The 13,989-nt window shown below is 49.7% G+C and overlaps 1 protein-coding gene across 1 annotated transcript in view; it reads left to right on the top strand.

Annotated features, from left to right (window-relative positions):
* The window catches only part of DOCK2 (dedicator of cytokinesis 2), a 364,075-nt gene that overhangs the window by 75,811 nt on the left and 274,275 nt on the right, over positions 1–13,989 (top strand). Inside the window, exon 23 of the mRNA XM_036240222.1 lies at positions 13,380–13,488. Within this exon, the coding sequence (XP_036096115.1) occupies positions 13,380–13,488 (109 nt within the window). The remainder of the gene's footprint in view (positions 1–13,379; positions 13,489–13,989) is intronic.

The raw sequence follows: 13,989 nt of genomic DNA, 5'->3' as shown, positions 1-13,989 counted from the left end.
CCCAGGCCCACCTGGGGACCGGAGGCAGGCCATGGACTGAGCAGTGCCGTTTGCCGTCACCGGGGCTGCGACTCCATTCCCAGGCATCACAGGGGCAGGGTTCATGCCTCCAGGGGACGGCCCCAGTCTGGCTCACTGCCCAGGGCCAGGCATCATCTCTAACTGCCTTCAGCACCAGGTGACCTGATGCTCTCTTTGCCCTCGCCTTTTGCCTCTTGCTGGATTCTGCCCTCTCCCAACCTCCACCGCACCCTGCCACCCTGCCATCACCATTTCAGCTTCTCTTATGTAAATATTATACGCTGGTTTATCCTCCAGGTCATGACTACGTTAGGTGGCAAGATTGTCTGAACAAAGCTCAGGCACGCTCAGTGTCCTCTGCAGTCGGAGGAATTAAATAAGCCTCTGCCTTTGTAAACAACAACGAATTTAACTGGAAGGTACTTGCCAGTATGATTTGTTTCCATTGTTCATGTATGACTAAATATTAAAATGTAATCATTTGTTTATGCTGAGCCAGGGCTGGAATGCCGGTCACATTCGCTATCCCTGTTTTTCTTGCATATAATCTGTTTGCATGTTAATGCCATTTATTCCTACGTAAGCCTCTGTTTTTGGTTTTGAATACAATTTCACTGTTTGATGACAGTAATGGCTCAGTGAACTGCACAATTGCAGTTAATGGAATTATTTGATGATAACATTAACTTGGCATTGGATCAGGATGGAAGAGTAAACTGTCATCAAAGGAGAGTGTCAAACAGTCACTCCCCTTAAATTTATTCTCTACTTTGTGAGTTGCCACAGTGCAGAGGGGGAGCTAACAGCCTGTTTCTTATAAACACATGAAAGGGCTTTGTAATTCGTTAAGTTGCCGTGGTTGGAACATGCAACGTTTCTTTGCATACAATCTTAAGCATTCCATGTTGGCCTTTGCCCATGGAAATATTGAAAAACTTTTACTGGGTACCTGTTTTGTGCTGGGGACGTTGTTAAGTGCCGGGAACTCTGAAATTAATGTCAGACCTCCTCAGGTGGCAACAGTCTAGTGGCACAGACAGACATGCAGACCAGCAATCAAATCCCAGCTCCCTGGAATGACACCATGGAAGTTTGCAAGTGGCTCCTAGGGGCAGAGAGCTTTGGGTGACAAGCCCTACCTCGGGAGGACTGGTAATTCTTCTCAGAGGCGGTGATGGTTTAAACTCGACATTGAAAGGCATTTAAGAAGTCTTCCCGTGGGAGAAAAGAGAACCATGAATTTCAAGTACAAACTTAGGATGCTTTGACTTATCATTTTTGAACTTTACAGTGGTGCAAAGTGATACACAGGCAGTCGAAACCACACTTTGAATTTTGGTCTTTTCCTGGGCTAGTGATACACTCTGCGGAGATGCTGGGCTGTGGCCGTGAGCACAGCTGCCAGTCCACCCCGCGATCACAAGAGTGAACAAATGATACTCTGCCCTGTATTCACGGAGCTTGGTGACTTGGCCCAACTGTATGGTAATGGGAGTGTTCTGAGCACGTTCAAGGTAGGCTAGGCTGAGCTATGATGTTCGGTGAGGTTAGCGTATTAACGCATTTTCGAATGACGATGTTTTCAACAAAGGATGGTTTATTGGGATGTATGCCACTGTAGGTTGAGGAGCATCTGTCGCGGGAACGGCACGTGCCTGGTGAGTACGGTGGCGATGGGGCAGGTTTAGGGGAAGACGACGTGCTTGGCGTGGGGCCTGTTGAGTCTGAGGTGCCAGGTGGAAATGCGCAGCAGACAGTGAGATACAGATGTGCAGTTCAGGAGTCAGGGTGCAGGTGCAGTTTTGTTACAAATGGATTCAAAGACGTATTTGAAGCTACAGCCGAAGGCGAGCAACACTCTAAAACTCAGGATGATGTTGAGCATGCTGAAGAGGGGGGATGAGGAGCGAGCCCCAGGGAGGCTTGACTTCCAGGAGCCAGGAAAGGATGTGTGCCAAGGAGGGGGTATAGCAGCAATATCACTGCTCCCTTGAGGTCCCGGGGACGGAAAACTGACTGGAGGCAGGCATTTTGAATTAGGAATGAACCAATCCTTTCCCAGAGTTCAAGCATCTTTCCCAATATCGAGTCAGGGTAGCAGGGCGCAGAGGGACCGGGTGAAACTGATCTCCCATCATGTGCCTGTGAATTACGTGCGTTGTGGGCTGTCCTTTGCCTGGTGCCGTCCTGGACTGGCTTCCCCGTGGATCCTTCGGAGGCTGGGTAAACTCACTCTATTTGGCACCAGCCTCATCCTTCGCTCACGGCAAAGTGAGGCATTCATCTTGTCTGCTCCCACTGTCCCTTTAAATGGCTTAATTTTGCAGAACAAGACTACCTGCGCTGTAGATAGTGAAGGGGAAAGCCATGGAGGACTCGAGATATTCTTTCTTGCAGACTAAAGCGTAGATGGTCTCCTTTTCCCGTTAACTCCTCACTGGGAGCCCGGAGCCAGTCTGCTGTCGCGCAGACAGGGCCGTGTCTGTCGGATGCTGACGATGACAGTTCCTCAGAGAATGACCTGGGCGGGAGGTCGATTTCCGGAATAAATGTGTAGGTTTAGGGAATGTGTTTGCAAAGCCCTGGTGACCGAATATGAACGTGCAGGATAGTAAAGGGTCCGGCGTTCCAGGAGGGCGGAACTCGCCGCACTCGCGTGAGTGCCAGGGAGGCCGAGCTGAGTCTGACTGCTGGGTGTGCTTGTGACCCACTCCCAATGCCCCTTACTAGGAAATCGGCAGGCGGTGCCCCACACAACGCGTTTCCTTAATAGGAAACAGTGGATTGCTCAGTCGCTGGGTTTGCTGCTTATTGTGTCTTGGGTGGATGGAAAATTGAAAAGGACTTAGTTGTGAGATGCATACATAATAATCTAGTGCCTCCCCCCATCGTTATACATTTTAACTTTTTTCTTTATTGATTTTAGAGAGAGAGAAAGAGAGAGGAAAGGAGAGGGAGAGAGAGAGAAACATCGATGAGAGAGAACATCGACTGGCCGCCTCCTGCACGCCCCCCACTGGGGATCGGGCCCACAGCCTGGGCATGTGCCCCGACCGGGAATCGAACTGGCGACCTCTTGGTGCAGGGGTAGACGCTCAACCACTGAGCCCCACCAGCTGGGCGCATTGTTATACATTTTAGAGTGTGGTCTCTCCTAAAGCCAAGCAGCCAACGCTGCGCTGACTCACGGGAGCCTTCGTGGGCTGCACGCGTCGCATACCCGCTTTTCCGAACCGGGGACTGTGCCGTTTCCCCCGTTTGGAAGGCATCCGTGGAACAGAAGGAATGTGTACCTTGTCACTGATTCACACGTTGTTGCGGGGTCCGAAAATCTCAAGAGGGAAAAGAGCTTTTCTGCACAGGGGTGTCTCTCAACATTTTTAGACTCGCCCTTAGAGCCTACCACTTCCAAAGGGCCTTTAACGCAGCATCGACTCTTCCTTCCGTTCAGCTTTAGCAGCCATGCTCCATGCATGCGGGGCCTAAGACTGGGTTCCCCTTTGTACCCCTTGAGTTGATAATGAGAGTTTCCATCTAGGGGTAGAGGTTTGGTTTACATTAACAATAAAGTGTTTATCCAACAAATATTTATTAAGTAGCCCCTAGGCCACTCTTCTGGGCACTGGAAATATGACAGTGTAAGGGACAGCCTCAGACCTAGACTCCTGGGATTTTTCGTTGAGCTGGGAAGGGAGTCATTAAGCAGATGGCCAGGTGTATGTGAGCGAAATCCAGGGGCGGTGTGCGAGGCGCCCTGGGAGCGTGAAATGAGGGGATCACACCTCATCACGGGGGCAGGGAGTGTCCTGGAGGAAGTGCCATCTGAGCCGTGAGTTGCAGGTGAAGAGGAGGAGGGTGTGATGGATGAAAATGAAGCTGAAAGGTGTCGCCTCACAGAGCAGGGAGCTTGACTCAGTTGAACTGTGCGGAGGCCGAGGTGAGTGTGGGTGAGTGACAGAGGGATCGAGCTGCAGGGAGCTGCCCAGAGGGACAGGGAGGGGCAGACCTTGAAGATCCCTGAAGTTCAGGGCCTGGCGTCTGGACATTATCCTGAGGGAAGTGGGGCGCTATGTAAGGATTTTGAACAGAAGAATGACAGACCACGTTCGTGTTTGGAAAACAGTCCCCCTGGCCAGTGTGCAGAAACTGGATTAAAACAGGGTTAGGGTGAAGGAAGGGATGTGGGCTGAGAAACCCCGACAGGTGAGAGGTGATGGGAATGTGGTCGAAGGCGGGGCTGACGAGGACAGAATACAGCAAATGGCTTTGGTGACTGCAGTTCACAACACTGTATTAAATACTTGAGAGCTGCTCAGAGAGTAGATCTTAAATGTTCTCACCGCACACACACAGAAGGGAGCTATGTGAGGTGATGGGTGTGTGACTAACCTACTGTGGTAATCATTTGGAGAATATATATATGAATGAATCAAATCATCATGAGGTACACCTTAAACTTAAACAGTGTTATGTGTCAATCATATCTCATAAAGCAGGGGACACATGGCATTGGGAGGTGGGATTAGTGAGGCTTGATGACTGAATGACATGCAGACTCTTCAGGGTTTACCTCTGCCTATCCCGCGCGCTGACTTGGGGCTCTGCAGGCGGCAGGCTCAGTCTTGGATGATTGGCTTGCCCTAGCCGAGTCTTTGACCACAGAAGCCAGTTAAGAATCCTAAAAATTTCCCCAATGGAAAAGTGGTCCACTTAGGGATACGGGGACCTGCTAAAGGTCACAGCACGAATGCTGGAGTCCGGTTTAGAATTCAGTTCTGGGGACCTGGACCACGGCTCTTTCGGCCACACCACCCTCTGCCGGCAGCTGGCCTGGCCCCCAGCCACCTCACTGCTCAAAGCAGGTCTCCAGCCATGCAGACCTTACCTAGCACGTTTGAACGCAACGCTTCCTCAGGTGTTCCCAGATTTGAAAACAAAGACTTTTACTGAACATGTATTTTTAAAACCAGCAGCGTTCAGAAGGAAAATGTTAAAAATTCTACTTAAATCCACACACCAAATGTCAAGGGCTCTCAGCGGAGCAGAGCAGGGAGCCTGGGGTTAATTATCCTTCTCGGAGAGCCGCAGACGGAAAGGACAAAGTTCAGGTGCTCTTGGCATGACCACAGTTTAGAGAAATAATAACTTGACGTTTGTCAGGCAGTTGTCTCTCTAGCCGGAGTCCACGCCAGGAAGCAGGAGGAGGGTGAAGACCAGCATCTCTCTTCTATCGTGGTAGAGGGAAACCTGCCTCTAGGGTATGACCGGGAGCGGGAGCCCTGCCTCCGCCCCAGTGCCCACAGCGAAGAGGGGAAAATCCAGAAAAGGCTTTGGGGGGCAAGAAATATCCACCCCAAAGAAAGTAGATATCTCTTTTAAAAATTAAATGTAACATTTATTTGTTGAAAATCAGAATGTCGTCTAAACGTCTATAAGGAGATTGTTGACATGTATACTCTTTTTCCTGACAGATGATGTGATTATTAGTTTAATGTTTTACCAGGTGTTTGTGTGTGTGTGTGTGTGTGTGTGTAAAGTATGTAATCATTCTACAACTTAATTTTTTGTTATCACTTGAGATATTATGGACACTTCCTAGGTGATTAAGATATTAAAGGAAGCCCTGGCCGGTTTGGCTCAGCGGTTAGAGCGTCGGCCTGCGGTCCTGAGAGACCCGGGTTCGGTTCCCGCTAAGGGCACGTACCTCGGTTGCAGTTTGTCCCCGGCCCTGGTCGGTTGTGCGGGTGGCAGCCACTCGATGTGTCCCTTCACATCGATGTTTCTCTCTCTCTGTTCCTCTCTCTCCCTCCCACTCTACCTGAACAAAAAATGGAAAAATGTCCTCGGGTGAGGATTAAAAAAAAAAAAAAAAAAAAAAAAAGATATTAAAGGAAGAAGTGGGAAGAGTATCAATCGAAACCCAATTTCTTTTTGGTACCCACACTTTTAGTCCACACTGGGCCTGAAGAGAAAGAGCTGGAAGGACCCTGTGAATATTAGCTTCTCTTTCAAGTCGATGATGCAATCTGTATTATCCTCTCTTTGTCTTGGAACCATGGCTGTGTGTGTGTGTGTGTGTGTGTGTTTCTATCCTTAGGAACATTGTTTTGGGAACACTCAATTTCTAATTATAGTCAGGGGGAAACCTTGAATACTCTTTTTTTCATGCTAATGGGGAAATTTACTTATGTGCAGAATTATGCAACTTAGTTCTTGCCAAATGACGTACAGGCTGCAGCTCTTCTTAGTGGGATGAAGGATGACACGGGGCACATATCACACTCTATTCATGACTTAGAGCCCTTTTCAAGGCTTTTGCTGCCTCTTATTACCTACTTACTATTAATTTATTACATAGGGTTGCCATATTTTAAAAGTAAAGTGGGTGTTTTAGATGGATTGTTTTACTTTAGTTTCTTCCATATTGCTAACTTCAATTTCTTTTTTTTTAATTTAGGCTATTTACGTTTCTACCTGAGGCAGTTTTTCTTCAGTGATTGCCTTCGTTTCTTTGTGTGTGTTCATTCTAGACACTCTTTAGAATTAGATCCTCACATGTGGAGTTTGTACTTTTTCCTTTCTTCTACCAATCATTCTTACCTGGGGTGACTTATAGGAGGAAGACTGTTTAGTGAAACGTCTTACCCTTAAGGGGAGATCCCTCCTCAAATATCAGAACCTGAAAAAGGAACAGCTCAAGGAGAAATCATTTTGTCGTTGACGAAAGCATCGGTACCAGGAGTCGGTCTGAGCCCTGCCTGTTGTCTGCTGGTGTTCTCTTGTCCATCACGGCTCCTTAGCAGTCCGCTCTGGCAACACTGTAGTTGTCCCAGCACTGCCTCATCTAGTTCCTTTCTGATACTTTTTACTCTTTCTCTTCTAACAGAAAAATCATTTACATTTCAACTTTGTTACCCATGCAAAGAGGATTTCTCTGGCCACCCCTGAGCTGGACAGCTCACTCCAGTCTCATGGTACCAAAATTCCACGTCTTAATTTACATTTTCCGACTTATTTCAGGTACATAGACCTTGGTGACAGGGGAAGGGGTGGGGATGGTGACAATGATCATGCAGGAAAGAGGTGATTCATGAAGAAGAGCCTGTCATTCATGAATCTTTTCCAGCCCTATTGCTTTGACTTAAATGTGCCTGCTGAGTGTACTACATGGTTCATTTCTATAAGTAGGATCAATAAATGCAAGGGTGATTTTCAGATAGACTCAGCCCCTGATTTGGCTATAATTCTTCTTCATCTCAGACTATGAAGGGGAAGGATGGGGAGAGAGAGGAAGAGACAGAGAGAAGCAGAGGGTTAGGTAGGTTGTGATCTTTTTTTTTTTTAATATATTTTTATTGATTTTTTTATTTTTATTTTTTAGAGAGAGGAAGGGAGAGAGAGCTAGAAATATCAATGTGAGAGATAAACACCAATCAACTGCCTCCTGCACGCCCCCTACTGGGGATTGAGCCCACAACCCAGGCATGTGCCCTGACTGGGAATTGAACCAGGACCTCTCAGTCCATGGGACGATGCTCAGTCCAGTAAGCCACACCAGCCGGGCAAGTAGGTTCTAACATTAAGGGTGTTTTGAGTTTCCCAGAGTATTTACTCTTCGGAAACCACAAATGACTTAATGGTTCTTTTTGTAAAGTCACTAATTTACACCTACTCTAATAGAGCAAATTATTGGCTCAGGGGTAGAAACACCACTCAAGTCACCTTGAATTTAGAGCCTGAACAGAAAAAGGTTAGAGCCAGTCATTTAGCTTCCGTTGGCAGTACCATAGCACCATCCGCTGGAAGTAGTGCCTTCCTACCCACCGTGCCATGTTCCAGTCTGGTTATCAGCTATGCCTTTGCTCTGTTCCCTGGGGGCAGTATTGCCTGGTGGATAAAGGAGTGAGCTTTGGAGCTAGACACTCTTGGGCTCCAATTCTTACTTCCATTTACTAGTTGGGTGACCTTCTACAGTAAGCACAGTCCCTGGTGCATAGCAAATGCTTAGTAAGTAGCAGCTGTTGTTAGTAATAAAGGTAATAATAATTCGGTCCGCCTAACTGAAGATGACTATTTATACCATCCTCGAGGTCTTGTTTGGATTGTTAGAAATAGCTTAACTGCAGTGAGTTCTGGATTTGTCAGACAATTCTGTACAGCCATATTGAAGGCACTGAGGCCCATTCCTTTAATGCTTTGTCATTTGTTGATACATTTGTTCATAACTCACTTTTGAGGTTCTGGGTCTATTGCTAGACATGGGCTATCATGGCAAAGACAGTGTTGCTCTCTGCCTGCATGGAGCTTGTACCCTAGTGGAGAAGACGGGCAAGAGAGCAGAGAAGACAGGGAAGAAAACATTCAGACAGGGAAACCTCAGCTGCTGTGACAGTCTGCATTAAATACCACGCGCCGTGCGTGTCCTTCACTTAAGGAAGGTCACTGAATGAGTGGGCTCTCTCCATGGCATCCCTCCCATGCCTGGCATCATATGTGGGGGCACAGAAGTACCTTGACTTGTGTGGCAAAGTAACGGAATGGTGTGGTGTGACATCATTGTTTGAGAAATTTTGCTCTGTTCCATATAAGATCACGGAGACACTTAAAACAGAGATTTCATTTTAAAAACCCTCCAGTTCATCTGGTCTTGCTCCCAGGCACTTGCAAAATGAATCAAGTATGTGTCTCTCACCAAGAGCACATTCAGGCAAAGATGTGAGAGACAGAGGAAAGCTGGGGCCCGGGGCTAATCCTGGGGGCCTTTCCAAGGCTGCTGGGGGGAGGGAAGAAGCAAGGGCGCCAGGCGTGCTGGTGGCGTGGGCACGGGGCTGCTGGGGGCAGATGGGCGCCACCAGAGTGGTGGTCGGTGTCAGCAGAGCCCCTGCTCTCTCTGCATTTCCATTTCCTTATTCAAGATCTTTAAACCTATTTTCCTTTCCTCATACATAAAATGTAGGAAATATACTCTACCGAATGGGCTCCTACATGGGAAGAACTTGGCATAGTATCTGACCCTTAGAAAGTGCTCAAACATGGAGGGACCTGGAGATATTATGCTAAGCGAAATAAGCCAATCGAGAAAGACAAACACCACATAATCTCACTTATTTGTGGAATGTAATGAACAAATAAGCTGATGAACAAAATAGACCCAGAGACATAGAAAGGAGTATGGTTCAGAATGACAAAACTCAGAGGAGTGGGGTGGGGGAGGGATGAGATGAACCGAAGAACTTATATGGATGTATACGTAACCAGTGGGCATAGACATCAGTGCTGAGGGTGGGGGCAGCGGGGGATCAGCGGGAGTGTGTCTAGGAGGGAAAAGAAGAAACATCTGTAACAAAAAGAAAAAAGAAAATAGAAACTGCTCCATGATAATATGAAAGTTGTATTAACATAGCTAGGGGTGGGGGTGACTGCAGCCGTGCGGGGAAGATGTGAATCTGGAAGGGGACCTGCTCCTTCACGAACCTGTTCCAGGCCCATTGCTTTGACATGACGTACCTGTCGGCTCACCTCATGATTTCCCTGGGGACACCTTGTGCCCCTCTCCACTGCAGTGCCTGGTACACAGTAGGTGCTGAATAAGTGATGCAGTACTTGTCTTTATGAAGATGCTGATTTCTTTCTCCTTAAGGTTGAGGAAGCAGAAACGATGGGCCTGGAAGGAAAATTGATACAATTTAAGAGCTAATATTTATTGAGTGTTTACTACCTGCTAGGCACTGTGCTCATTGCTTTACATGCATTATTTGATTGGAGGATGACCTTAGGGGGTTATTGCCCTTTTTCTAATGATAAAACTGATCCTTAGAATGATCAAGAAACTTACCCAAGGTCACCCAACTAATAAGTGGCAGAGCAGGGTGCGGAAACGGCGCAGTCTTACTAAAATTCCTCCATGGCCTCAAAGAGGCGGGGCGGAAATCAGGAGGATGCTCGTGGCGTGTCTCAGAGGAGCTGGAGAGGCTGAGGTACGGACATGAAATGGGGTCGGGCTCCAGGAAACCTCCCTCCCCTGGAGTCTGAAGTGAACCTGCCTGCTGGCTTCTCAGCCCGAGGATGTCTTGGTGGATGCTGCTCCCCTGGGCAGCTGGCCTGAGGCTGGCATCTCCACTTTAGGCTGTGGCTTTCTGTGCCCATGTGGAAGAGGTGGTGCAAAGCACTGTACACACCATATGGGGCCCCGTTTGCAGTGTGTGTGCTCAGCTGTGCACAGTGCCTCCTTAATGAATCACATGCCAGCTGAGCGTCCTTCTATCCATCCAAGCCCCAGGAGCCAGCATGCCCGCTGGGGTGGGACCTGCGGTAGGACTCAGTGCCCAGAGCGGTGCCCGGCAGGTTGGCCCGGTTTCCCTGGGGCAGGCCTCGGGAATTCACTCCCTGGCAGCATCAGCCGGTTTCTGCAGCATATTTCCAGGCCTTCTGAAGCCCGGACAAATGTTCCCTCCCCGAAGCGATAATGGAAACCAGGTGCTAAAGAAGAACCTTGAAACGACATCCGCTGTGCCCTTGACTTCAAGGCCACATTCAAGGCCTTGCAGGTGGATGAACATTATTTTTCTTTACACCTTGAGCCGCTCAGGGGAGGCCCCGCAGTGCTGAATGGCCCTCCGTCATCCACTCACCTCTTCCATATCATCTGAAACCCTTATGTGTTCTCTTAGCCACTTTTCCCTCAAAGCATTCTTTTTATTTATACATACTTAGGTCAGAAAATTTGCCAATGTAGTCGTCTGTGCTCAGTAATCAACACCACAATAAGAATAACTAATATTTACTTAACACGTAGTCACGCCAGCTACAATACTAAACACTTGAAAGGCGTTATTCCCCTTATTTTTTCACTTTAACCCTGTGAGCATTATTCCTCCACTTTACCAATAGGGAAGGTGAGGTTCAGAGATATACTTTGTCTGAAGCCGCAGCCAGTATCTGGAGGAGTCTGGCTAGACAGCAAAGCCCTTTTCCCGCAATAGCTTTTTGTTTCCTTTCTTCTTACCAACTGTAGTCATTTCCTCCAACTCCTTTTATTCCCACCAAGGAAAACCCTGGGCTTAAAAGTCACACACACACACACATACACACACACTCACATACACTAAATACACACACACTCACACTCAATACACACACACTCACATGCACACACACACACTCACATACACTAAATACACACACACTCCAACTCAATACACACACACTCACATGCACACACACACTCACATACACACGCACATACACACACTCACATACACACACATACACACACCCACACACACATACACACTCACAGACACACACATTCACATACACACTCATACACACTCACAGACACACACTCTCATACACACTCATACACACATACACACACATACACACTCACATACACACATACACACACATACACACACTCACATATACACACTCACACACACACACACACTTGTTAAGACTGCAACAATCTTGCCTAGTGATATAGCCAGTGTGAAATGCGAGCCATTTCCCCACGTTGCTTAAGCTCTGCTGACCTGCAGAAGGGGGATGACGGCAGGGCCCGCCTCGGGGTGTGGCTGTGGGGGTGTGGGGGGGAGTTAATGTGTGTAGGAGGACAGTGCCTGGCGCAGGGTCCCTTTCCGTAATGTCCCTGTTGTTGATAAGGTCTCGGTGAGTCCAGGGCAGAGGGACACCGGAGCCCGGAGCTGACTGGCCCTGAAGCACGCCCTCGGTGGCAGCCAGCTCTGTGCCAGCAGGGCAAGGAGGTTTGGGGATGAGTGGAGCAGGAGGGGAGAGGGGAAGCGGGGAGTCGGAGGGGAAGAGAGGAGAGAAGCTGCCTCCGGACTCTGAGCCCTTCACAGCCTGGTCTCTGTGGCCCCGCGCGACACCCGGCAGCCAGCAGCAGCTGCTGGGCCCTGGGATGGACCGGGACTCAGTGCCGGCTTCCCCTTCCGCCTCCTACTTCTGGGGGGCTCTAGGAAGGAGTCGGTCAGACAGAGACAGAGAAGCAGAGACAAACATACAGCCCCACAGAGAGACAGAGACAATAGTTCCCAGAACTTGAGAGACACAGAGAGCAGGAAGTAGAAGAGAAGCAGAGGGAGAGAGAAGCGGGGCGCGGAGAGAGAAGCGGGGCGCGGAGAGAGAAGTGGGGCGCGGAGAGAGAAGCAGAGTGAGAGAGAAGTGGGGTGCGGAGAGAGAAGCAGAGGGAGAGAGAAGCGGGGCGCGGAGAGAGAAGCGGGGTGCGGAGAGAGAAGCGGGGCGCGGAGAGAGAAGCGGGGCACGGAGAGAGAAGCGGGGCACGGAGAGAGAAGCGGGGCGCGGAGAGAGAAGTGGGGATTCAGTGCAGGCAGCACCGAGGTGGCGGGGGCGGGCCGCCTGCCCTGTGGCTGGCAGAGCACACACTTGTGAAGGGTGCCGCGGTGATCCGAGGAGGGCGCGTTCCCCACACTGCACCCCGGAGCGGGACTGCGTGGGCTGTGGCAGAGGCCCCCGCTATCTGCGCTGGGCACAGACGTGATCTGTGTATTCGCACAGGATGCCACCGGTGAGGCTGTGGCTATTTCACGGCTGGCGAGAAAGGCTTGTTTGGAGAGGCGCTGGGCTGAACAGCACCCCAAGGCTGGGCTGAGAGGGCAGTAAGACTCGGGATTCTGGAGGCTGATTTTCTGAAGAGTCACATGCGTCCGTTAGCCCGGGGCTGGCAAATCCCTGCAAGGCTCTCCATCAACGTGTTAACAGTCGCTGATCTCTGCGCGGGATTGATGAGTTGTCGCACTTTCTAAGTAATGCCCTACTGGTGTGTGTTCATTTTTCACGAGAGCAACACGGGGCCTACAGTCAGAGGACCGGCAGGTTTCAAAGGGGCGAAAAGCACGCTTCCAAAGTGGCGCGGCACTGGAAGCAGAGCCCTGACATGGGACAAGCGTGTCCCTGACCGGCTGACGAGCGGACGGGCCGTCATGGGCTTGAAAACGTTTCTCCTTCATGTCTGCACGGTACCTTGAAAATCCGGTGACCACAATCTCTCTCCTCTGATTCTCGAAGAAGGGTGAAATTATTCATGTCTTCTCAGCTCAGACAAGTTTCATTCCTTTGAGGTTCTTCAGGGTTTAATAAGACAGCGAGGGCAGATTTATCATGCGAGCCAGCGGGAGCGTTTCTGTTTGGTGTGGCGGCCGAGGTTCTTCCCTGGAGTGGATCGTGCACGCGGGACTGCCGAGTCCACCCCCTCCCCGCGACGTCCCCATCTCGCACCCCTTTCTCTTTTCTATTTTAAATGAAGCTTGTGGCTGGCGCACACTTTCAAAGGTATTGCCGGTTGCCTTGAGAAATGACCCAGATGTGTCTTTTTTTAGGCTTTACGAAGGCAAAGAACAGATGGAGTTTGAAGAATCCATGAGACGGCTCTTTGAATCCATCAACAACCTGATGAAAAGTCAATATAAAACCACCATCCTTTTGCAGGTTGGTTTACACTGACAGTCTGTCTCCCCACCCCCCAGCACTCGGTAAACAGCAGCCCTGTGAGACAGTGTCTCCTTTTGCTTGAACGCCCAGCCCTTGTTCACTGAGGGCCCGGGAAGGCCGCATGGTTCAAGGGTCCTGAGGACCAAGGACTCCTGAGGGCAGGGGAGAGCGTTTTTATGGTCCGTCTCCCAGGACGGTGGCCGTGCCCCTTCAAATGGCTCTGAAGCCTTTGCTGCCCAGAAAGAAGTAGGTCAGACCTGAGCCACTTCCAGGGCGGAGAGGGGCTAAGGTGGCAGTCTCCCAGAACCGTGCGCTTCTTGTTCTCGGCACCCAAGGCTCAACCCTTAGAAGGAGGAGGCTGTTCAGGAAGACGTCATAACTGCACGTAGCTGGGGGGAGGGGGGACAAAGGGACAGCAGGGATAAGAAGGTGGGGAAGGAAAGAAGAAAGAGAGGAAGCAAGATGAGCCAGTGAGCATTTACAGTACTGGGAGTCCTG

The sequence above is a fragment of the Molossus molossus genome, unplaced genomic scaffold (assembly GCF_014108415.1).
Source record: "Molossus molossus isolate mMolMol1 unplaced genomic scaffold, mMolMol1.p scaffold_m16_p_4, whole genome shotgun sequence".
Taxonomy (NCBI): domain Eukaryota; kingdom Metazoa; phylum Chordata; class Mammalia; order Chiroptera; family Molossidae; genus Molossus; species Molossus molossus.
The sequence above is the reverse complement of the archived record's forward strand: the minus strand, read 5'-3'. Positions and strand labels throughout refer to the sequence as shown.